A 26971-nucleotide genomic window follows, 5' to 3' on the forward strand; every position below is an offset into this window, starting at 1 on the left:
TCCTGCTGCCACCCCGTACCCCCCAGGACGGAATTAGTGTAACCAAACTGTCTGCATCTAGTGTAATCCATGGAATAGTGTCAATGTGTTCAGATGTCTGTGAGCAGTGTAACTGAGGCGGGGCATGGGGACCAGCCCGGTATTAACCTAGTGGGATGTGGAAAACTGCCTAAAAACCACATCCAGGCTGACCGGCACTCCCGCCTCGATCGTTAATGCGCCGGGCGGAGCCGGCGCGCCAACCCAAGTCCAGGAAGAAGCGCATTAGTGCTCTTGGCTAACCTCGCGAGATTTTTTTTGTCTTAGAGTCTATTACAACAATAAATGACTATCGGAAAGTAAACAGTTAAAGTGTCGCGAAGGAAAGCACTCAGCTGTAACGGGGACCACGAGAAATAATTGAATATTAAAAAATTATCGAAGCCAAAAAAAGTTGACAGATCCACTAAATCTTACAATTTTCAGCAAAACAGACATTACAGTATTGTTTCCCATACACAGCAGAAACTAGAAATCAATTTCTTTCAAAAACAGCGAAGACATGAGAACAAACGGCAGCACAGTGTTGCGCCACGTTCTTAACTGCACAGTTTCACAAAGTGTGCAAAGCCTTTCTCACCCCCCAGGTCTTGCGCAGCTCTGAGGAGACGAGCGACAGGCGCTGCTGCTGGCGGCCCAGCTCCGTCTCCAGGTGGCCGTTGAGCTGCTGGAGGCGCGACAGCTCCCGCTGGAGGCTCTTCTTCTCCAGGATGAGCTCCTTGAGGCGCAGGAAGGTCTGGCTGACGCTGATCACCAGTCGCGGGCCGTACGGCGTGTCAACGCTCTTGTAACAGTGGCTCTTCACGTCATCCACTGCGGGATCGCGGTCGGCGTCAGCCGGGGAATCCCCCGCCTCGCCTGCGGCCTGCTGCTGACTCAGCAGCTCCATCAGCACCTGCAGGCACAGCACGAGAACAAGACACCTCATCAGTCCACACTGCCGCAGTCGACGGTCTGCACAGTAGATCCCCAGCTCAAGACATTCACTGGGCATTCACAGAGCTCACGTGTAATACAGAGGGGTCCATAAAATGTATCCTCTGCTTAAAAGTCCATAACTTACAAACAAATTGACGGAGTTGTCTCATTTTTGGTGAAAGTGTAGCTTAAAGTCCAACTTAAAGATATCGCTGTAGGTGTTCGAAATGGTCACCATTAACATCCACACACAAACGATGCCGCCGAACTGCAGCACGAACTACTGGCTGTAGCGTGTTCAGTTGGATGTTTGCACAAAAATGTACGATAGATTCTCGAAGTTCATCCAATGTGCGTGGCTTTTGTCGATAAACGACGTCCTTTAGTGTTCCCCGCAGGTAAAAGTCCAGAGGAGTTAGGCTTGGGGAACGTGGTGGATACTCCACAGCGCTGCTACGGCCTATCCATCTTCCTGGTAGATTTTCGTCTAGATACGATTTTGTTAGTGGGATGGAAGACCATCTTGTTGAAAGTAAACTCTTGCATCTCCTTACAAGTCTCAGATGTCAGGTAAAATGGATGTCTGAAGCTTCTGAAGGTACACCTCACCGATAACTGCGCCGTCAAAGAAGCATGGCCCAATTGAGCCCCAGCAAGACAACCCATACCACACATTTACTCCTCGCAAATTCACGGCTTTGTCTACATGGACGTTCGGATTTTCGGCGGCCCAGTAGATGCAATTGTGGCGATTTACTGTAGCTTTGAGTTTGAACTGTGCCTCATCAGACAACACAATCATCTCTGCAAACTCTTCATTGTTGCGCACCATGTTAGTAAACCGCTCGCAGTACTCCATTCTATGATCTGGGTCGTCCTCGTTCATTGCACGTAGCAATCGTGGAATGTAGTACTTCCACTTTGTTGTCTTCAAAATTCGCTGAGCACTTGAGCGACTCACTCCAGTTTCACGCGCACACTGTCTCACAGGCTTCTGTGGTGAGCGAGTGCATTGTTGTAAAACACGACAGGAGTTATCTGGACTTGTTACTATTACAGGTCATCCAGATCGTTGTTTGTGTACATCTTTAACACAGCCTTTGGCTTCAAATTTGCCTCAAATGCGACGAATCGTTAAATGTGTCGGTGGCTCTGATACTCATTTTGCCATTGCCATTAAACCTCATTAATGTTTTCGTTCTTAAAATATCACTTCAAAACTGACTTCCTTTCATCGAATGTAAGTCTTGCACCAGCTGTGTTTACTCGAGTAGCTAGGTGCAACTAAGAACAAAGCGCTGATATTTGGCGACTGTCATCTGACAAAACAAAACAATGCAATACAACGCTTGTGTGGCAATTGCGAGAAGTACAAACTATTACGCTACCAAAGATGAGACAACTCCCTCAATTGGTTTGGCAGTTATGGACTTTTAAACAGTGGATACATTTTTTGGACCCCTCTGTATAATAGACCAGGTTCGCATATAGCAGTATACGATACTACCCTGAGTAAATTATTTTTTAGAGTTCGCCCATAATATTCTGGGGAATAATTCTTCAGGGTATATACATTCGAATTCCGTAATAGAAAAGTTTCGAGTTTTTTCGACCGACACCCTGTCGTTCCCCCATAAGGTTTTCTAATGGCGCACAACGTCAGTCACGAGAAATGTGTTCACGACGATGACATGTCACAGACAGGTCAGACATATTGTGATATTTTTCAGTTCGTCGTGCACTTGAGAATGGCTACAAAGCCGAACTCATGATTGTGTACAATAAATGAACAATTAATAGTGAAATAGCAGAAATTTATATCATGAAAATTAATATTAACTCTTAATATTAAGAATTACAATACCAGAGAAGGGAAGTTGATACCAACCATATGGTGGAGATGTTGAGTCGCGACCGGCACAACAAAAAGATTCAAACAATTATAGCTTTCGGCCATTAAGGCCTTTGTCAGCAGGGGACACACACACGCACACACACTGACGCAAAAGCAACTTGCACACACGTCTGCAGTCTCAGAGAACTGTGGTATCATTTCTCTGAGACTGCAAACGTGTGTGCAAGTTGCGTTTGTGTGAGCGTGAGTGTGAGTGTGTGTGTGTGTATGTGTATGTGTATGTGCGTGTGTGTTTGTGTGTATGTGTGTCTACTGCTGACAAAAGCCTTAATAGCCGAAAGCTATAATTGTGTGAATCTTTTTGTTGCGCCTATCTCGAGTCAGCATCTCCGCTATATGGTGAGTAGCAACTTTATTTCTCTGGTAGTGTTACGTTCCATACTGAATTTTCCATTGTTTAGTATTAAGAGTTAAAACGATTACGAAATTTATCATGGAATAGCTTTCCTGCCACTCAGGATTAGCCGAGCAGTCTGGGGCGCTGCAGTCGTGGACTGTGCAGCTGGTCCCGGCGAAGGTTCGAGTCCTCCCTCGGGCATGGGTGTGTTTGTGTTTGTCCTTACAATAATTTAAGGTTAAGTAGTGTATAAGTTTAGGGACTGATGACCTCAGCAGCTAAGTCCCATAAGATTTCACACACATTTGAACGTTTTTTGAAAAGCTTTCCTTTTCAGAAAACAATTAATCTATCGAATATATTTTTATTTTCTGTCAACCACGTTATGTGTAAAGAAAAGCCACAGCCTCCCTTGGAGTTGTCCTCTGTAGGTGAAAAAACGTGAACCTCAACAAAAAATTCATCTGACCAAGGACTAATAGCCCAGGATATTTCGGTAAGTGTGACTGGCTCAATTGTTCTCTGCTTTGAGGAGCTGCAGTACTCACCTTCCAGACCTTGGGCAGATTGGTGACAATCTCCGTGCGATCCATCGTGGGTGCGACACTGGTGGGAGCTTCGTCAGTGTTTCCAGCAGCCGATGTGGCCAGTGCTGCTGTGGCGTCTACGTCTGTGTCTGCACGGTCAGCATCTGCAGTCGGCTCGGGCGCCGCTGCGTCTGCAGCTTCCGCCTGCGCCGCGAGCTCCATCAGCGTGCGAGACAGCGCTGCTGCCCCTGTGGCACGAAAGCAAACCGTCTCCACAGGTTGTCCCCACAGTGCTGTTTACTCTTGAACTTGGCGTACGAGGGTTGCGAGAAAAGTAATGAGGCTGACAACACTGCGAGGGATCTGGCAACGCTGTGCTGCTCAACTTGTTGTAGACAGGTGTGTTCGTCCCTTCCAGACGGTTGGTACGGATTTCCAGTCCCTACAGCTATCAAGTGATTTTTCAGTGCGCCCTTAGTGAAGTTGTGTTTTTGTTGCATATTAAGGAAATGGAACAGTGGAATTTAGAGCAACGTTTTGCCATCAAGTTCTGTGTTGAACTTATGAAATCCTCGAGTGTGACCTGTGAAAAGTTGAAACAGACCTATGGTGAACATTCCTTAACAGGAGCACAAATCTTTCGTTGGCACAAATCATATTTGGAAGGCCGAGAACGTGTTGAAGATGAATCTCGTTCAGGGAGACTTTCAACTTTAAAAACCAAAGAAAACTTTGAATGTCTGTGTGCTCTACTCAGAATGTTTCTCCAGAACAAACTGTCTACCATATGTATTACAAAAATTTCCTTGAGAGGCTCAAGAAGATGGTGAATCGACTGAGATTGTACATTGCGGACAAGTGGATGCTCCATCATGACAATGACCCACATCACTTAGCCACGTCTATCACGGAGTTTGTGATCCCAAATGCCATTCCTGTTGTTACACAGGCACCCTATTGATCTATCTGAGTTTTTGTGACCTTTTTTCTCAAAACTGGAAAATGTTTTAAAAGAATGTCATTTTGGGACTCTGGAGAACATTCAAAAGTGTGTCTGACATGTTAAAAGCCCCACCAATTGAAGCCTTCCAGCACTGCTACCAAGACTGGGAACAATGTGTCCGCCGGTGCGCAGCTGCCGAAGGGAACTACTCTGAAGGAGACAGTATTGTTCTTTGAGAAAAAAATAAAAAATAAAAACTGTGGTAGATTAAAAATCAGACTCATTACTATTCCCACACACCTCGTTTGTGTCTGGCACTTTCCACATTCAAGTGAGACACGGGTTTTGTGCATGCGCCTTCTTGTCGATAGTGAATGGATATTTGGCTAATAGAACCCAGTATTGCTTAAATTACGAGTGGACAACTGGCAGCTTGCGGGTCGGATCTAGCTTGTGATTATCTTCAATCTGGTCCGTGAAAGAAATTCGTGGGAGAGATAGTATGAAACTCCAGTCACTGTAACTGTAAATACGTGGGTATTCAGAATGTCCGAAATTTACAGTTGTTTATAGTTATATCTTTAAGCACAACACCAGGTACAAAAACATCTGTGAAGAGTTTATAAACACTTGTGTGCAAATGTACATCCTGAATGAAGTGACATGTGATAAAACGACGGAGAAAAAAATATTTGCCGGTACTAAAACGCTGAAAATGCTTTCCTTGGATTATGTGGTAAGTTTACACTGTTCATTTTCCACTATTTTGCACAAATTTTCCGCGTTCGACTTACGAAATTCATAACCCAACATTAAACCTTTCCGTGACAGAAATATGCATTTCACCTAATTCAGGAGAAGAAATAAAACATATATTAAAACAAAGTACATAGGGTCCGAAATGCATCGTGTAGTTAATAAAACACGAAAACGTTGTGACTGAAGGCATTGTTTAATTCATACCTCCAATGTTTAAAACATAACCATCACAGGTCTTAAAAAAAACTTTTATTTAATTCCTTAAGTGTTTCTCAATTTTTCTACATAGTTTCCATATTTGTTTAAACATTTGTCATAACCTTCTACAAGCTTTCGTATCCCTAAGTCATAGACGTCTGCCAACTTTGAGGATAACCAGTCTTTAACTGCTTCTTCCACAATTTCATCTGTTACGAATCGCTTGTCGCAGGGTAACTCCTTTAAGTAGTGGACCGAGTGAAATTAGCTCAGCATCAAGTCTGCACTGTATGGTGCATGGACGATCTGCTGCCGTTCAAAAGATCAGATCAGACTTTGGGTGTGAACGGCGGAATGGGGTGTGACATTGTCATGCAACAACAAAACTCCAGACTACAGAAGACCGCATCACTTATTCTGTGTTGCACGTCAGAGTTTAACAGCGGCTGTGTTTGCTGATATCCCTCTCTGCATGACGTTGTCTGACGAGATTCTGTGTCTCTCAAAAGACAACTGCCATCACCTTGCATGTTGAGACTGTCTGCTTGCCCTTGACTTTGACTGGAGATGTCATGTGACACCATTTCATTGACTGACGTCCAGCCTCTGGCATCACGCGAGAAATCCACGTCTCGTTCCCTGTGACAATGAAAACTGGTCGCCTTCCTTATGATAGCGGTCCAAAAAATCAAGGGCACCAGCCATTCTATCTGTTTTTTAGTCTGGGAAGCCAACGTGCACACAAATTATGAAATTGCAACTTGTCAGAGACAATTTTGTGTAAATTTCTCCTAGTCGTATTCCAAGGCAAAAGTTGTGAATCGCCAGTCAATCTTTTCGTCCACGGCTTTGAGCAAATCTTCTGAGATCACTGATGGTCGGCTTGATTGCGGTTCATCATGAACATTTTCCCAGCTGTCCTGAAAAGTTCTCACCCACTTACGCACTCTGCGGTCATTTATCGTATCGGGGCCACACATCTCACTTGTCTGTCCATGAATTCCCGCTTCTGCAAAGTTCCTTGCTGTCAAAAACCGAATCACTATCCATATTTCACATTTGGCGGGCTGATCAATTGATGTGCTGAGAGGAGAAGTGGAACAAGTGAGAAGTGTGGATCTCTTCTAAGTAAAAGAAGTGCAAGGAATTTCCTGAATAGTGCCGCATTCTAAGCGTATGCCTGGACTGAATTTAGAATGCAACTAGTATAAGTCAAATGGTGGACAGAAAGCGAAATTACTGCTATCTGTAATAAAGATTTAGTTATTATGGACATCAATAGCCTTATGTTTATGCTTTGAAGATGACTTATGTTATAGTAATACTTAATGCGTGTTTAAATAGCCCATATTTTGAAATATCGCTTGTACATCTTGAGGCAAAATCGCCCTATAAAAATTTTGGTCTGTTTTAAAAGCAAAGAAACACTTCAAAGATGTATTTGTTCCTCAGGGCATGATGGAAGTAGTGAAGCAGGTCAAGAGAAAATTTTCCTTGGTCGTAATGGAAGCAGAAAACTTTCAATTAAAGCCACTGATGCCATAGCAAAGGATAAAGTTCCTTAAGAAACAGAAGGAAACAAGTTGGAGCAGAGGAGTACCAGGCGAATCTGAATCAACGAAGAAAATCCTTTGACAATGAAGTTCAGTTATTCACTAAGCCATAATCTTGTGTTTACAGAAGTAAATTGTATGAGGTCCAATATTGGTACCCCATCAAAACCTCTCCACAGCCTCTGGATGAAGATGAGTTTGAAATAAAAGTTAAGAAATCGAAAAGTCTGTAGGAGATGAAGAGCTACACTCGTCCACCTTATCGTGAGTTCTATAGCAATCCGCCTCGTTCTTAGACAGGAGTTACCATGGGTGTAGTAAGAAGAGGAGTGGAGAAAGAACAGGACATTGTCAAAGAAAGGCCGAGGAAGACTGAAAATGCACGACGTAATGGTACAGCATCAAGAGTATGGCCCAAGAAAAAGATTCTTCAAGAGATATCAACAATAGGAAATTATGATTCCATAGACTGACTATTAGGGGATTATAGAAAGTGTCTATCTCTTATTTTTGTTCCGGAGTTTTAATTTTATTTGCTATTTACCTATTATTTTTCAGCTTGTTACAGTAATTTCGCTTTAATTACTCACAAATCCTTGTTTTATAATGAACTTGTACTGTACAGCGTACCTCAAAAGAACGTTTATGTTTGAAGAAGTCTCTGCGCATACGCAACAACTCATTGGGGGGGGGGGGGGGGAGGGGGGAAGATACGTCCATCGCCTACTTGGCCCTTCGGAATTCAGTTAATATTGGATGAATGAAAGCTTCCGCTCCGACCGCGCGTTCTGTGTGCGAGAATTTTACAAAAACGGTGATTCGGTAACTATAACAGGGAGGAAATTTTTCAATGATCATGGATTGCAGAATGTAAATGATTAAATGATGCTCCAAGTTCCACTTATCAGGAGATGGATCAAAAAGTTTGAGGAGCCCGGTTCACCACTAGCAAACCTGAAATCCGGGCGACCAACGTCATCAAGAATGGGCGAATCCGTAGAGAGTATGTTCGTGACGATCCTGACGATTACATTTGTGTTAAGTGCAAGTTATTGAATTGTGAATAGACCACCACTGCACCGAATCCTGGAAAATACCTTAAACTGCACCCTTACAAAATCCAATAGGTGCAAGAACTAAAGTCTCAGGATGCCAGACATAGTCTGCTGTTTGTTATTGATGGGGCAGAGTCCCCTTCATTTAACAATATCTTGTTGTCTGATGAGACTCATTTTCACCCGAACGGTCACGTTCATAAGCGAAATTGCCGCTACTGCGATGCAACGAATGATAAACAGAAGAATAAGAAACGCCTTCATTCGCCAAAAGTTACTGTATGGGCTGTGATGTTGGCTCGAAGATAATTGGCCCTTACATTTTCGAGGACGAGAGTAGTTGTACAGTTACAGTGAATTTGGAACGTTATGTTACGATGCTAAATGATTTTTTGGTTTCTGAACTGGAAAAGTTTCCTGTTTATAACCAGAGAACATGGTTTCAACGAGACAGAATCACAGTACACACGTCCAGTGCATCTATACTACGAGTTCGTGAAATGTTACTTGACAAATTGATCTCAAAGAGGGGTGACATAATTTGTCTCCCATACAGTCCAGACTTGAGACCCATGGAATTTCTCTTATGGGGATATGTCAAATCTAAAGTATATGTCACTATTCCGACTTCTCTGGAGCAACTGAAAGACAATATCCGTATTGAAGTGGTAGCCATTCCAGTGTCTACACGCCGAGTCGTCAAGTAAACTTTCATTGTTTAAATGAGTTATTTAGGTGTGCCGGATTGCATTTAGATGAAATTGTTTTTAAGAAGTAAATTCCTAAACTGTACCTTTCATTAATAAATAAAGATTTTGTCAATAGACTTTAAACCCTGTTTTATTTGGGCACATCAAATGTAAACTTTCTTGGAGATATCCTGTACTATGTATGTCATGTTTGTTATACCAAAAAATCTTCAAAATATGGTACAGTAAATAAGACGTTTTTGTACTTGTGCCTGTTTTACTACAAAATGTTTTAAGATATAAGGAGTATAAGTATTTTAATATATTATAAAAAATAGTGCAGGGCCCCTACTATCTCTATTGTGATCGAAATGGCGAACGGGCGTGTGCTATGTATGCTGACTGGTATCCTGGAGGACATCGTCCAAGTGTTGGGACCGTTCGCCGGATAGTTACGTTATTTAAAGAAACAGGAAGTGTTCAGCCACATGTGAAACGTCAACCACGACCTGCAACAAATGATGCCCAAGTAGGTGTTTTAGATGCTGTCACGGCTAATCCGCACGTCAGTAGAAGACAAATTGCGCGAGAATCGGGAATCTCAAAAATGTCGGTGTTGAGAATGCTACATCAACATCGATCACACCCATACCATATTTCTATGAACCACGAATTGCACGAAAACGACTTTGAACGTCGTGTAGAGTTCTGCCACTGGGCACAAGAGAAATTACGGGACGATGAGAGATGTTAGAGATGTTACGCACGCGTAGTATTTACCGACTAAGCGACATTCACTAACAGCGGTAACGTAAAGCGGCATAATATCCACTATTGGACAACGGAAAAATCCACGATGGCTGCGACAAGTGGAAGATCAGCGACCTTGGGGGGTTAATGGGAGGAAGGATACTTGGCCCCCATTTTATTGATGGCAATCTAAATGGTGCAATGTATGCTGATTTCCTACGTAATGTTCTACCGATGTTACTACAAGATGTTTCACTGCATGGCAGAATGGCGATCTACTTCCAACATGATGGATGTCTGGCACATAGCTCGTGTGTGGTTGAAGCGGTATTGAATAGAATATTTCATGACAGGTGGATTGGTCGTGGAAGCACCATACCGTGGCCCGCACGTTCATCGGATCTGACGTCCCTGGATTTATTTCTGTGGGGAAAGTTGAAAGATATTTGCCATCGTGATTCACCGACAACGCCTGACAACATGCATCAGCACATTGTCAATGCATGTGCGAACATTACAGAAGGTGAACTACTCGCTGTTGATAGGAATGTTATTACACGTATTGCCAAATGTATTGAGGTTGACGGACATCATTTTGAGGATTTATTGCATTAATGTGGTATTTACAGGTAATCACACTGTAACAGCAAGCGTTCTCAAAAATGATAAGTTGAGAAAGGTACATGTATCACTTTGGAACAACAGAAATAAAATGTTCAAACGTACCTACGTTCTGTATTTTAATTTAAAAAACCTACCTGTTACCAACTGTCCGTCTAAAATTGTGAGCCATATGTTCGGACTATTACAGTGCCATCTATCACAAAGCAAAAAAAGTGGTCCAACTAAAATATTAATATTTCTTTACATACTACACGAATATGTAACAAAAATGGGGGGGTCTTATATATAAAAAAAAAAAAAAAAACGCTGTTGATATTCGTTTGACCTATGGCAGCGCCATCCAGCGGGCCAACCATAACGCCATCTGGTTTCCCCCTTCGAGCTAGACAAGTATCGTTCTTTGTAGTTTTTTCGTCTGCTGCTTATTTCGTGAGATATTTCGCCCAGTCACGATCAGTGGACCACCCTGTATACTCTTTCCACCTTTCAGCTTGGCCTCCCATTTGGACCTTACTCGTAGCACCAGGTTTGTGCTGACCCTGCTGGTAGGAGTGACTCACCGTCGCCCTCGGCGGCGATGTCGGCCAGCAGGTCCCTGTTCTGGTGGAGGCGACGCGCCAGTGCGTCGATGGCGGGGGCGGACGCTGCCTCCAGCAGGCGGGCGAAGGCGGCGTGGATCTGAGACACCTCCTCCCGCAGGGCCGCCGCCTCCTCGCTGGACCGGGACGCCTGCTCCTGTGGGAACATGTCTCGCCTCAGCCCGTGGATGAGAAGAACTGGTCGGTTACAACCGGCGCCGGTATTTTACACTACTGGCCATTAAAATTGCTACACCACGAAGATGACCTGCTGCAGACGCGAAATTTAACCTACAGGAAGAAGATGCTGTGATATGCAAATGATTAGCTTTTCAGAGCATTCACATTAGGTTGGCGCCGGTGGCGACACCTACAACGTACTGACACGAGGAAAGTTTCCAACAGATTTCTCATAACACAAACAGCAGTTGACCGGCGTTGCCTGGTGAAAAGTTGTTGCGGTGCCTCGTGTAAGGAGGAGAAATGCGCCCCTTCACGTTTCTCAGGTGATAAATGTCGGATTGAAGCCTATCGCGATTGCGGTTTATTGTGTCGTGACATTGCTGCTCACATTGGTCGTGATCCAGCGTTGGTCGAGGTCCAATGACTGTTAGCAGAATACGGAATCGCTGGGTTCAGGAGGATAATGTGGAAAGCCGTGCTGGATCCCAACGCCAAGTATCACTAGCAGTCGAGATGACAGGCATCTTATCCGCACGGCTGTAACAGATCGTGCGGCCACGTCTCAATCCCTGAGTCAACAGATGGGGATGTTTGCAATACAACAACCATCTGCATGAACAGTTCGACGACGTTTGCAGCAGCATGGACTATTAGCTCGTAGACTGTGGCTGCGGTTACCCTTGACGCTGCATCACAGACTGGAGCACCAGCGGTAGTGTATTCGATGACGAACCTGGGTGCACAAATGGCAAAACGCCATTTTTTCAGATGAATCCAGGTTTCGTTTACAGCATCACGATGGTCGCATCCGTGTTTGACGACATCTTGGTGAACGCACATTGGATTTGTTTATTCGTCATCGCCGTACTGGCGTATCACCCGGCGTGATGGTATGGGGTGCCATTGGTTACACGTCTAGGTCACCTCTTGTTCGCATTGACGGCACTCTGAACAGTGGACGTTACATTTCAGATGTGTTACGACGCGTGACTACCTTTCATTCAATCCCTGCAAAACCCCACGTTTCAGCAGGATAATGCATGACCACATGTTGCAGGTCCTCTAGGGGCCTTTCGAGATACAGAAAATGTTCGAGTGCTGCCCTGGCCAGCACATTCTCCAGATCTCTCACCAACTGAAAACGTCTGGTGAATGATGGCCGAGCAACTGGTTCGTCACAATACACGAGTCACTGCTCTTGATGAACTGGGGTACCGTGTTGAAGGTGCATGGGCAGCTGTACCTGTACATGCCATCCAATCTCTTTGACTCAATGCCCAGACGTATCAAGGCCGTTATTACGGCCAGAGGTGATTGTTGTGGGTACGGGTTTCTCATGATCTATGCACCCAAATTGCGTGAAAATGTAATCACATGTCAGTTCTAGTATAATAAATTTGTCCAATTAATACCCGTTTATCATCTGCATTTCTTCTTGGTGTAGCAATTTTAATGTTCACTAGTGTATCTCAGTTTGTTTGCACTGTATCGTACATACCTAATCTCAAGATTCATGCTACTATAGTCCTATCAAAATAACTTGACTGCTGACAAATGATGTGCTTAGCTGGTTTCCTCCAATTATAGTGCTCAACGTCACGCCTGAACTGTACACTGTTACCAAAGTGCTACAAGAATTCGTCAGTTCACTTCCAATTTCTTGTCTGGCACTGTTTGGATCCCCAACCCTTTTATTTCGCATTTCATCACACATGATAACCACACCAAAAACGAAACACACAGACACACGAAAACGATGTTTAAGAAATATGCTCGTTTCATACACACTGGATCCTTCTGCACATGACACGATTCAGCCTCATTTATACAGTTATTATAAACACAGATATTGGCAGGCATTAGATAAGCTTCCAGTGACACTGCATGAAGCCGAAATTATGAAGGCTGTCAATTAATCGTTGCGAGTGGAACAACTGAGTTACAAATGAAATGAGATTTGAGGAAAAGAATGGCATGGCGCAGTGGGTGGTTTGCAAAGATGCCATGCTGAAGGTCGAGCGTTAAAAGTAAAGCTATTTTAATTTTTCTGAGCCTAATCAAAGTACTTGAATCATCATTTTTTAACTTAATTAGTATAGTATTTTTTTATTTCTAATACTTTTCTGCGTCGTTTTCATCATCGTGTTGACTTTTTTATTTGCCCTTGTTTTTCTTCTTGTCATTCTTTTTTCGTTTCGAATCTGCTTGTATCGGCTTGGTAATTCGGTATCTCGTGTAGCCAGTGTGAGGATAGTTTCACGTAACTATTGGCGGCGAGAAATTACAGTTTGTTTTTACTGCAAAAACTGCAATTTTGCTGCCAAACATGTCTACGCAAACAAACATATCATGAATTTTTTTTTGTCTTGAGTTTGCTCGTAGGAGTTAGCCTAAACGCTGTGAGCAAAGCGATCATGATTTTAGTTCTGCCACAGATTGCTGATCGCCGTTTTCTTGGATGCACTGCACATCACGAGGTTATGGTCAGCTTAGGGCATGAGTTTAAATTCAGGGCTATGAAACGCATCATCTGCCACAGTCATTAGTTACTTAAAATCAGCTGCCGACAGAGGATCTCCCATTTCCGTCACATCTCGCAGTGACTGCTACCAAAATTGCTCCGCGTTAAATATTAATAGCACTTATGAAGTGGTCGCAGTGTTTGTGTGCCACCGAAAACCGAGCAGTAGCGGCCCGCAGATGCGGCAACACTGTAGCGGCAAGAGACAGATGTCAACTGCCAAGTACTTTTAATCGGGCTATACAGAGATGTGAAAATTGTTAGACTCAAGACGAAAAGTCTGATATTTTCTAGTTTCTCTCACTCTGGAATTATCCATGCATGTGATATTGGTATTTTCACGCAATTACATCTATATGGCAACATCTGCCTTTGTTATTGGCAGAGCTGCGCCAGTAACAATTTTGGCAGTACTCCCTAAGCAGTCCATTGTTGTTGACGCAGAAATTGCATGACTGCAGCTGTTTTGGAGACAGTTTAATTCATCTGGGACGTACTTCAGATGCATTTTATTTTTAATGTATCATCAAACAATAATTTGTGAGTATCCTTACTTGGATTCTAGCCAGGACACAAATATTTTCATTAGTATCAATAATTCTTCTGTTTTTCAGATATTTGTTGGTTATGGATCAGAAAAGCGATCTGTCGCCAAGAAAAGTTGCTATCGTAAACTGGGTATACTTTGACGGCTGTGGTTACTTTGACCACTCAAGCACGAAAAGTTCAACATCTCTCTACTGGCTCTGAGTTGCGTCTTTTGTGAACACTATTTGGTGGAAAAGTTCCATCAATATACGCTAGATGTCACACATATAGTGGCGATTTTCTTACGCAGCAGTTGGCAAACCTGCTGAAACTTGAAGTTGTTTATGAAAAAGTGTGTTCAAAGTTAGTTGTGCAAAATCTACCAACATCTCATAACAACAAAGCCATCGGTGTTTTAAACTATATTAGGTATGTTGCTCGATTAATTCTCATAACAGACCTTTTTTTTCAGATGTGTACATTGACCAACATATTACTTTTTCTGAGGTCATGTGCATGACGTCTCTGTTTCAGGGTTATTTTGACCGCCGGTCAGTGATACCCCAGACTTACAGGTACACTCTTGTGATTGTGTTCTGATGCTTCTATTGCTTCCCTACACAGGCACAATATGCCGAGAAGTCATAGAAAGGTGTCTGGTGCAAGACAGTACAACACAGTGAAGAAGAAATGCAGATTGCATTAGAAGCAATTAACAGTGGCACAATTTCAATGAATGCACCGTCAAAGAAATACAGTATTGAAAAAGGTGGAGAACGAAGTGTATTTACAAATGAAAAAGAAGGAACATTTGTTCATTGTGCTTTGACAGTTAGTGAATGGAATTTTCCTTTTGACGTGCAAGACTTGCGATATTTGGGAAAGCTGTATTCTAATTTGGAAGAAATTGAGGGTATTATGCTGAACTAATTTTGGGGATACATGTGTAGTACTCCATCCTGGTAACTTTCATTATTTTTATAATTCTGATGATGGATCACACTGTTTCATTTATGTACCTCACTATGTTTTCTCTTTTTATAAAGCTTAATAAAGCACTTATAAATTTAGACCAATGTATTTATTTCTGGGTGGTCAAAGTTTCACTTTGTTGTTGAAATATTGACCACAGATGGAATTGTAGTTGAAAGTTGTGGTGGAGATAGAGGCCAGTCAATGTAACCCTGAACCCATGGTAACTTTGACCACCAACAGTTTTCCCCATAGCTACCTCCATATTTTGTAAAATGTGTTGTACTGATTACTATGTACTCCTTTCATACATGCCCCCAAATTGAGGAACTTAAACATCACATCTGTTAAAAAATAATCATGATAACCACATCTGAATCTGAAAATCAGGTAAAGTATACCCGATTTACGGTACTACAAGACTGTTACTCGAAGAAAAACAGTATTCACAGCGAGAAATAGCAGCAAACAGGTTCCAAATTTCACAAAAATCTGTAAGCATCATTTGCCAAGCAGCGAAAGATGGTCTTAATGTCAGTCCTGCACATCGAGCGCACTGTGGACGCAAGAGCAAACTAACTGTCTCCTAGGAATCAACACAAATTTGTTCAGGTGCCGAAAACCAACAGCAGAGCCATCAGTCAGGATTTGAACCCGGAGAACTTTGGAGTTGGTGTTTGTAGCTCCACAGTCCGCAGAAACCTTTAGTGCAGGGATTCCATCTCGTTGTCCACACAAAAAAGCTAAACTTGCCCGTGCAATAAGTGCAAAGAGATTTAAATGGGCTCATGAAACTAGAAATCAGTTTAGAGGTGACTGGAGCGAGGCAAATAAACTTTATTTAAACCAATTCAGAATATGTGTGTGAAGATTTCTTTCGAAAGATGAACATTTATTTTCAGCAAAATATTGAAAACAGAGAAGAAGAAATTTTCTTTTTTTTTCCTTCTGTTCATACAAGGAGGATATACCATCAGCAATTATGGACTTTTTATGATTAAACTGGTTTTTTATTCCTTTCAGGTGTGTTTTTCTGAGTAGTCTATATACTCCATGAGTGATAAGTAGCCAGTATGTCTGCAGAATGGTTAAAGAAGTGTATTCTGAGTTTTGTACAGTGCAAACTGTAAAACATACCACGTCTGCTGTGGTGTGGAGAGTTATGTCAGCAAAGATTACTTACTACTGGCTGACTCTACATCGTGGAAGGCACTAATGAATCAAATTCATTATCGTAAAGTAAAAGGCACCTCAGGTGAAGGTATGGTTTCCCGACATGCACGCTTGCCATAAAGCCAAGTTCATTGCACAGTTCTTAGCTAAAAACAATGCAAAAACTTTGCCAGGGCCTGGAAATAGTACACACGTCAACCCTAAAGCGTGTGGCGCAATTGTTAAGCAGAAGTCGAGGAAGATCAACATTGCAACAAGGTTGCAGCTCGTCGAGAAACTGATTCAAATATGGCGTGATTATGAAACAGTCAAAAAAATTCAGTCAAAGACTCACAGGAACAATGTCAAGACATGTTGAATTGCTCATTAGGAATATAAAAAGACCTGCTAATGCATTCTCATTTGATGAATAAATGCTTCTAAACTGTAAAATGTGTTTCATTTTATGAAAGAACAACCAACCTTTCCACACACACCTCTGTAGGTAGTGTCGCGTTAGCCTGAATTCGGCCGGTGTAGCCTCGTGCTACTCCCGCCAGGGCCAGGGTAACAGCCGCTTTGAGGAGGTGGCGCGGTTGCCGCTGCAACTCGGCACGGCTAGCAGCGATTTGCTACCTCCTTGCACCGGCTGTTACCCTGGCCGTGGCCGCAAGAAGACCCTGCGAGAACTTCGACCATTTTTTTCAAATGGCCCAGCTCAGCTAATTAAATTAAAATGAATGAACCCATCCTTACTTCACAGGTCAATTTTGAACCACAAAAATTGCATTTACCAATTCCAGTGAAACATTTGTTTGTAAAATACATCAAAACAAATTTTAAAGTTTATTTTTACGAAAAAAATGCATTAAAAACTGTTGAACACATCCATCATATTACATGATAATAATAATGCTACGAAAACTCAAATATCCTGCACTCTACAGTTTCCTTTTTGATTTATTTTTTATTATTATACATTTAACAATAAGAACACAAAAACTCCTATAACACATTCAAACAATAAAAATTACGTTAGTACTTATCAGGTTTTTTTTTTTTTTTTTCAATTTCCTCCTTTGCGCTCGCTGGAAATTTTTCTAGAGAAGTGGCTTCTTGCCAACAATGATAAATATAGTTGCCTTTCTCTTTTTTTTTGGGGGGGGGGGGGGGGGGTGGTCACAGGTGGCGCATATTTTGCGGTTTTCCAAACGTTGCACGAAGTTCACAGGGTAATGAAACAGTTGTTGACTCGCCAACGTTATAACTCTGGGTATGTTCGTCACTTATTCCGCTGTACATTAAACACTGATTTTATATGCTGTTTATAAGATTACTTCACTTTTTTTGATATGGGGAAACGCAGGCGGAGATAAATGGATTCGTTGCACGAAACTTAGCACGAAGCCTGCTCTTTATCTACACACACGTACGAATTCACACCGTACACACCTTTGGAAGGCTGAAAGAACTCGGAAAGATTGTTTATTCGTGAAATTCAAGTCATTCATGGTAGTGATACTGCCTGGCAGTGTTAGAAACGAAAAATATATAAAAATTAATTGCGCTTAAGAGAGTTTTTGTGGGGGACGAAATTACGAACACCTATTTCTGTTTTTGCAGTGTTAACGTTTATGTCGTATATTGGGTTTAGTAAGTTACAGTAATTTAATCGTAACTTTGCTTCAAGTGAAAAATAAATTCAGGTTATATGTATAACAATGGTTAAGCTAGGGGGTTGAAACTTCGTCATCGTAATACATTAGGATCTGTGTAAGTCCGGAAATATTATGGAAAAAGGATTACACAGATCCTAACGTATTACGATGACGAAATTTGGACACCTCAGCTTACCATTGTTTTACTTCAAAATGGCTCTTAGTACTATGGGACTTAACATCTGAGGTCATCAGTCCCCTAGACTTAGAACTATTCAAACCTAACTAACCTGAGGACATTACACACATCAACGCCGGAGGCAGGATTCGAACCTGCGACCGTAGTAGCAGCGCGGTTCCAGACTGTAGCGCCTAGAACCGTGTTTTACTTCACTGCTTTCCCTCAGAAGAATAAATGGATAACTCAGACAACCATTGAAGAGTGGCTTTAGTTGAATGACTGAATAAATAAATACTTCTACCGACTTAAAACTAAAGAATATTTTCACTTGACATCAAAAAATGCATAACTCAGTAAGCAAAACACCACCGGTATGTGCCGACTGTTTTCATTTAGTTGCTCCTACATACTGATTCCAAGCGAAAGAAATGAATGAACAGTAATACAACCGATACGTAAAACCACAACTGACTGATTCCATTGTTTCCTTTCGGTTGTTCCCATAGACTCGTTTCCCTCGAAAGAAAATGAATAATTCAACCGATATGTCAAGCAACCGACTCAATCGATTGTTTTCGTGCGGTTGTTCCCATCAGCAACCTTAAAGTCCCACGTTGCTAGTGTTACAGTGTTCTCACGAATGAAAAAAGTTTGCTTCCACGTAACTAAATTCAGGTGGGGCAGTACTTAATCGCGACTCACTTTATGCATTTTCGATTCTGTCGTGTCTTTATCCACTGCTAGGTCGACTAAACTTCTGCTAGAAAATGGTGAACTTTCCCTTTGGTTATTCTGTGAATTAAGACACAAAGGAATTACAGACAGTGGCGCCGAGTGAGCATTGGTTTAAATCGATTGGGAGCGTTGAAAATTTGTGCTAGGCCGGGATTCGAACTCGGGTATCCTGCTTAACAGGTGGGTGCTCTGACCACTTTTTTTTTCAATCCCAGTTTGTTCGTTTCATCTGCTCGGTGCGGACGTCGCAAGACACCAGTTTCAGTTCGTTATTGATCCATTAACTCAGTTGTTTTTTGTTTTTTTTTTCGTTACAGAGGGCAGCTAACCCTCGGACCGAACACGCTGAGTTACCGTGCCGGCATCCATTGAGCCATCCACACACACCAATCATTGCAACGACATGGACTGTCCTAACACGCCTACCATTAGACTCAAGTTCTCAACTTATCCACACGCTACTAATGTAGTCTCCCCATTCCCATTATTCTCATTACTCGCGGCATTTCGCCGATTCCCGTAAGAGTTCGAGACTGGTGTGCATCTACACTGAAAGATCATTAGCCATTCTCGCCTTAATGTACGAAATAACAGATACTGCCCATACATAATTAAGGCGAGGACGGTCAGTCATCTCCTCAATGCATTGTTGACACATAACCCAAGTGACGCCTGTTAGGTAGTAATCATTTGGCTATGATTCTACTTGGACGAATTGATGCTTTGACAACAGTATACGTTTACAATCGTGGGCCAAGCGAAAGGCTTCTTCTCGCAGGCAGAAGATCGGAGCACGAGACCACCTTTTTTTCATTTTGTTTTGTTCAGTATATGCGCTCCATCTGTGCCTGCGCCCTCTGAGGGGCCTATCTCGCCATAGTCTCCGTATGGAGCTAGACTTGTCACTCAGAGGAACGCAGAGTGTTAATCACTGTTTCTATACAATAGGAACCTCTCAGCTACACGCCTCACCAACATATCAACTTCCGATAATTAGACGCTTTGGATACTCAAGAAACAGTGGCCATCTTTTAATTTAAACTTATATCCAAGCTAGTGCAGTACTCATCAGTGGTGCATGTTGGTTATAATGATGTGGCAGAATTACACGCTGGAGTTATACGAGTCTCAACTTTATATTCAATAAGCAAAGAAGCTGAATGAATTAAAATTTTAGCAGCAGCCAGGACTTGAACCCAGGTCTCTTACTTACTAGACACAGACGCTACCCACTGCACGACCATAACAACACGATTACTACACCTGCAAGGATTAAAGTAATCCAGTGACGTCCCTAACACACCTTCAGCCTTCCCCTGCAACGTAATTCTAGCATATCAATAGATAACCTACATCTGAGGTACAGGCACGATTTTCCCATTTTGTACAAAGCTGTGATGCTTCGAGGGGCGTTTGAAAAGTCCGTGCAAAAATAAAAACTACTTACGTGTTTGGGGTAAACCTTTTTTATTTTTCAACTTAGTCTCCTTTTAGACTTATACACTTCGTCCAACGCTGCTCTAATTTGTTGAACACTTCCGAATAATAGGAATTGTCCAAGTCTGCAAAATAGCTATTAGTTTCTGCAATCACCTCCTCGTTTGAATAAAATCTTTGTCCCGCCAGCCATTTATTCGAATTGGGGAACAAATAGTAGTCCGAGGGAGCCAAGGCTAGAGAATAGGGGGGGATGTGAAACGGGTTGGAATCCTGTTTCCATTAATTTTGCGACCACAACTGCTGAGGTGTGCGCTGGTGCATTGTTGTGATGGAAAAGGACTTTTTAGCGGACCAATCGCCGACATTTTTTTTGCAGCTCGGTTTTCAAACGGTTCAATAACGAAGAATAATATGCACCTGTAATAGTTTTACCCTTGTCCAGATAGTCGATGAGGATTATCCCTTGCGAATCCCTAAAGAGAGTCGCCATAACCTTTCCGCCTTTTTTGGTGCAGATTCTCCCTTGGTAACCGATTATTTAGATTGTTATTTGGTCCCAGGAGTATAGTAATGTATCCATGTTTCATCCACAGTGACGAAACGTTTAAAGACCTGCGGATTCGTCCTGAACAGCTGCAAACCATCCTCGAAACACTTCACACGATTCCATTTTTGGTCAGGCGTGAGTAGTCGCAGAACCCATCTTGCGGATAGCTTTCTCATGTACAAATGTTTATGCAAAATATTATGTGTCCGTTCATTCGAGATGCCCACAGCACTAGAAATCTCACACACTTTAACTCTCCTGTCATTCATCACCATATCATGGATTTTATCAATGATCTCTGGAGTCGTAACCTCCACAGGGCGTCCAGAACGTTCAGCATCACTTGTGCCCATATGGTCACTCCGAAAATTTTGAAACCACATATAAGCTGTTTTAATCGAAGGTGCAGGGTCACTGTAATGTTTATCAAGCTTCTCTTTAGTCTCCTGAGACGCTTTGCTTTTCATGAAGTAATGTTTAATCACCACACGAAATTCTTTACCGTCCATTTTTTAACAATCACTCGACTTCCCTTGTTCACACGAATGCCGAACCCAAAAAAATAGACCAATATGGCTGAAACTTGGTGTGTGTTCTTTCCAAAGACGCTACTAACTATGACTTCGATACGCGCCGGTGATGCCATCTCTCGGACTTTTAAAACGCCCCTCGTATTACAGTGTCGGAGCGCCTCGGCAATTCTGACAACAGCGCCACATAATTGTTTCTTAAAATGAAAAACTCTTACATTATGTCAGATCTTTTAAGGAGTTTGTGAAACGGCTGCAGTATTAAACCTTTTTATGAACATTAGGAAATTTTAATTAACTTAGTTCGGACGTTATTTTTGAGTGAACGTACTTGTCATATTTCAAACTCCATGTGACGCGCTTCGTGACTTCTCAGAGAATTTGGGCGATTTTTTATTTTTTTTTAAAAAAAGCCCATTGAACGATTTGATTTAGCAGCTCGCACGTATGTGTGGGTCAGTGGCTGTACAAAAAGTGCAAAATCAATCAGGTCAGACTGGTGAACTTCTGGATGCTTTTGAGTGAAACTTTGTAGTAAAAAACAGTAATTAACTTGCATCAATAATACACACATCAAAAAATGTTTTGCACCATCTCGGTTCCCGAAAGTTCCGGAACGTATACAGAAAACTGGAATAGAGATAAACATAAACATCATTTCAGCCCTTTTTACTGCTCATGAAAACTAAACATTGCATGTTGTACCACCATACAGCGAGACCTTTAGAGGTGGTGGACCAGACTGCTGTACACACCGGTACCTCTAATACCCAATAGCACGTCCTCTTGCATTGATGGATGCCTGTATTCGTTGTGGCATACTATCCACAAGATCATCAAGGCATTCTTGGTCCAGATTGTCCCACTACTCACCAGCGATTCGGCGTACATCTTTCAGAGTGGTTGGTGGGTCACGCCGACCATAAACAAATCTTTTCAATCTATCCCAGGCATGTTAGATAGGGTTCATGTCTGGAGAACATGCTGGCCACTGTAGTCGAGCGCTGTGGTTATCCTGAAGGAAGTCATTCACAAGATGTGCACAATGGGGCCGCGAATTGTCGTCCATGAAGGCGAATGCCTCGCCAATGTGCTGCACTATCTGGTTGGAGGATTGCATTCCCGTCTCGTACAGCCGTTACGGCGCCTTCCATGACCACCAACGGCGTACGTCGGCCCCACATAATACCACCCCACAGCAGGGAACCTCCACCTTGCTGCACTCACTGGACAGTGTGTCTAAGGCGTTCAGTCTGACCGGGTTGCCTCCAAACATGTCTCCGACGATTGTCTGGCTGAAGGCATATGGGACACTCGCCAGTGAAGAGAACGTGATGCCAATCCTGAGCAGTCCATTCGGCAAGTTGTTGGCCCATCTGCACCGCGCTGCATGGTGTCGTGGTTGCAAAGATGGACCTCTCCATGGACATGGGGAGTAAGTTGCGCATCATGCAGCCTACTGCGCACAGTTTAAGTTGTAACAGGCCGTCCTATCGCTGCACGAAAAGCATTATTCGACGTGGTGGTGTTGCTGCCAGGGTTCCTCCGAGCCATAATCTGTAGGTAGTGGTCATCCACTGTAGCAGTAGCCCTTGGGCGGCCTTAGCGAGCCATGTCATACGCAGTTCATGTTTCTGTAGCTCCTCCATGTCCGGACAACATCGCTTTGGTTCACTCCGAGATGCCTGCACCCTTAACCTTGTTGAGAGCCCTTCCGGGCTCAAAGTAACAATGCGAACCGCGGTATTCACCGTCTAGGCATGGTTGATCTATAGACAACACGAGCCGTGTGCCTCCTTCCTGGTAGAATGACTGGAACTGATCGGCTGTTAGACCCCCTCCGTCTAATAGGCGATGCGCATGCATGGTTGTTTACACCTTTGGGAGGGTATAATGACATCTCTGAACAGTCAAAGGGACTGTGTCTGTGATACAATATCAACAGTCAACGTCTATCTTCAGGAATTCTGGGAATTGGGGTGATACTCAACTTGTTTTGATGTGTGTAATTTGATAGTAAATACGAATACGTACTTAATAGCCATTTACAGCTTGTTTTTGGAAGTAATGAAACCTAATTAAGTGAACCTTTTCTCGCAACTTATTTAGAATAAAGAACACCCAAAATTTTTGCAGGCTTATAGATGGTGCTTCCAAGAATGAGTTGTGCGGCCTTTACTTGGTGTGTATTTAGTCGAATTTTCTTCACCGCTGCTTTTGGTGGCTGAAACAATATCTACCAAAGCAGAGCGAAGGGGACAGACATCAAAAAGGTTACCGATTTAGGCAGAACGAACCGTTAGAGGTAGAACGAACGTACCCACCCCGCCACAATTCGTTTGTTGTAAAATGTATCCCTGATGCATTTAATTTGAAGCATCACGTTTTTTCTGCATGATAAAGAGATTGCATGTGAAAGGATTGATCTCCTTGTGAATGCAAATTACACTGAAGAGCCAAAGAAACTGGTACACCTGCCTAATATCTGGTAGGATCATCGCGAGCATGCCGAAGTGCCACAACAGGACATGGCATGGACTCGACTAATGTCTGAAGCAGTGCTGGAGGGAACTGAGAATCCTGCAGGGCTGTACATAAATCCGCAAGAGCACGAGGGGGTGATGATCTCTTCTGAACAGCAAGGCATCCCAGATATGCTCAATAACGTTCATTTCTGAGGATTTTGATGCCAGCGGCAGTGTTTAAAGTCAAAAGTGTATTTCTGGAGACACTCTGTTACAATTCTGGAAGTGTGGGGCGTCGCATTGGCCTGCTGGAATTGCCCAAGTCCGTCGGAATGCAGGATGGACATGAATGTAGGTGATCAGACAGGATACTTACCTACGTGTTATCTGTCAGAATCGTATCTAGACGAATCAGGGGTCCTATATCGCTCCGGCTGCATGCGCGCCACACCATTACAGAGCCTCCACCAATTTGAACAGTCCCCTGATGACATGCAGAGTCCATGGGTTCATGGGATTGTTTCCATGCCCGCACACGCCCATCCGATCGATAAAATTTGAAACGAAGTTCATCCGACCAGGCAACAAGTTTCCAATCATCAACAGTCCAATGTCGGTGTTGATGAACCCAGGTGAGGCGTAAAACTGTGTGTCGTGCTGTCATCAAGAATACACGAGTGGGCCTTTGGCTTGGAAAGCCCATATCGATGATGTTTCGTCGAATAGTTCACATGCTGACACTTCTTGATGGCCCAGCATTGAAATCCGCACAAATTGCGGAAGGGTTCCTCTTCTGTCATGGTGAACGATTCCCTTCAGTCGTCATTTGTCCCGTTCTTGATGGATCTTTTTCCGGCTGCAGCGATGTTGGAGATTTGATGTTTTACCGGGTTCCTGATATTCACAGCACACTCATGAAATGGTTGTATGGGAAAATCCCCACTTCATCACTACCTCGGAGATGCTGTGTTCCATCTCTCATGCGCCGACTATAACGCCACGCACAAATTCACTTAAATCTTGATAGCAGCAGTAAGCGATCTAACAACTGCACCAGACACTTTTTGTCTTATATAGGGGTCGCCGATCGCAGCGCCATCTTCTGCCTGTTGACATATCTCTGTATTTGAATACGCATCCCTATACCAGTTTCTTGGGCACCTCAATGCATATTTGAGAAACACTCCATAACAATACCAGGAACAGGGGATTACTGTAGAGACAGAGAATATGAAATTGGAAACTGAAGCATTCGACATCACGGAAGACCCAGAGTCAAAATGAAGCTAATTCGAAGTTTGTAAGCTGCATGCACTAACAGCTAGTAAGGGCGTACAAAATAGATTTCTTAAAAAACTCTCGTGCATTTCGTCTTTGAATATTTCTCAAGCACGTGGACGCCAACCTACCCTTATAACTGGCTTGTCCAGTTAAACGTGGACTCCTCACAACAGTACAATTTGGCATTTTTCATTGTAACATACATTTCCAGAAGTGAAAGACCCCTTAAATTATACCATCAGTATGAGACTGAGTCCCAGTCCTCTTGAGCAGTAGTCCAACATTTACTTAATGAGTCGCCAGATCCCACAGATACGAGAAGTCAAACATGACCTTATACTTGAATCTATTTCTTCCTATAAAACGCATGTAAAAGCCACACAAAACGATCAAACAATTTCTCAGACTCCACGTGTTCATCAAATTATTTGGCAGTGTGCTGCTTTGTTTCACTTGATTGTCAAACATAATCTGCGTTTATGTGCTCGAGAGACATTTTAATAAAGCCTGATTTGTCAAGCAAGTATGGCTGTTCACGCATTCACTTGTCAAACAACAGCGAGTGGCTTGCCAGACTATGGTCTATAAATTTGATGTGTAAACTGATAGATATCTGTACAATCGGGGTTGCTGTAATCCTACACGGCAGTATCCATTCTAACAGGCCGAGCAAAGCAGCAGCTCATTATATCCTCATGTGGAATTGGAATTTTGGAAGTTGCTACTGTCTTTTCTTACTTCATAACTGAAACCTGCCAACTTCATAGTTACGACTTAAGCCCCAAGTAAATGATCAAACATGTATGTTAAGTTTGCTGCTTGTCGTCCATGGAATTGTCAAACAAGTGGGCAGATGTATACATCAATTTTGTCAAATTTAATCTCACTTTTAAAACAGCTTCAAAGATGTGAGTATCATGTCACGAAGCATTTTTACACTAGTGGGCAATGTACGAGGTGCAATGTAGGATACATACATTAAATCTTAAAAATCCATTCCAGTTTCAAGATACATCAAAGTTATAGATCATAGTCTGGCAAGCCACTGGCTATTGTTTGACAAGTGAATGCGTGAACAGCCATACTTGTTTGACAAGTCTGGCTTTGTTAAAATGACTCTCGAGCACATAAATGCAGATTATGTGTGACAATCATGTCAAACAAAGCAGCACACTACCAAATAATTTGATGAACACATGGAGTCTGAGAAATTGTTTGATCGTTTTGTATGGCCTTTAAATGCGTTTTACAGATACAAATAGATTCAAGTGTATGTGCATGTTTGACCTCTGGTATCTGTGGAATCTGGCGACTCATTCAGTGAAAGTTGTAATACTGCTGTAGAGATCTGGGACTCAGTCTCATATTGACGCTATGATTTATTGGGTCTTTCACCTCTGGAAATGTATGTTACCGTGAAAAGTGCCGAATTACAACGTTGTGAGGAGTCCACGTTAAACTGGACAAGCCAGTTCTAAAGGTAGGTTGGCGTCCTCTGTCAGTTCCACTTGCTTGAGAAATATTCAGAGACTAAATGTATGAGAGTTTTGTAAAAAATCTGTCAGTGCATGCTGCCTTACAAACTTGGAATTAGTTTCTTTTTCACTTTCCGTCACGTCGAATGCTGCAGTTTCCAATTTCAGATTCTCTGTCTCTATAGTGATCCAATGTTCCTGGCATTGTTATGGAGAGGGGTAGGGGAGGGGGATAGATCTGGCAACAATGTATATCATCAAAGGCATCATGGGGGAGGGTGAATTTGGCAAGAATGCAGGCTGTCCCAGAATTGGCCCAGCCGTACTACTCTTTAGCCAACCAGCAAACCACAAGTCAGTCTGCCTCCTAATGCACCTCCAGTTCGACATTACTTGCAGTGGTCCAAAACGACAAGTG

The 26971-nt window shown here is 42.7% G+C and overlaps 1 protein-coding gene across 2 annotated transcripts in view; it reads right to left on the minus strand.

The window, feature by feature from the left end:
- Positions 1-26971, minus strand: part of LOC126293288 (plectin) — a 181218-nt gene that overhangs the window by 39191 nt on the left and 115056 nt on the right. For both annotated transcript variants that reach the window (XM_049986410.1, XM_049986409.1), the window contains exons 11-13: positions 10868-11042; positions 3758-3984; positions 620-934 (exon numbers count right to left, since the gene is read on the minus strand). In XM_049986410.1, coding sequence (XP_049842367.1) covers positions 620-934; positions 3758-3984; positions 10868-11042 — 717 coding nt within the window. The remainder of the gene's footprint in view (positions 1-619; positions 935-3757; positions 3985-10867; positions 11043-26971) is intronic.

Source organism: Schistocerca gregaria, chromosome 10, assembly GCF_023897955.1.
Source record: "Schistocerca gregaria isolate iqSchGreg1 chromosome 10, iqSchGreg1.2, whole genome shotgun sequence".
In the NCBI taxonomy this organism is placed as follows: Eukaryota; Metazoa; Arthropoda; class Insecta; order Orthoptera; family Acrididae; genus Schistocerca; species Schistocerca gregaria.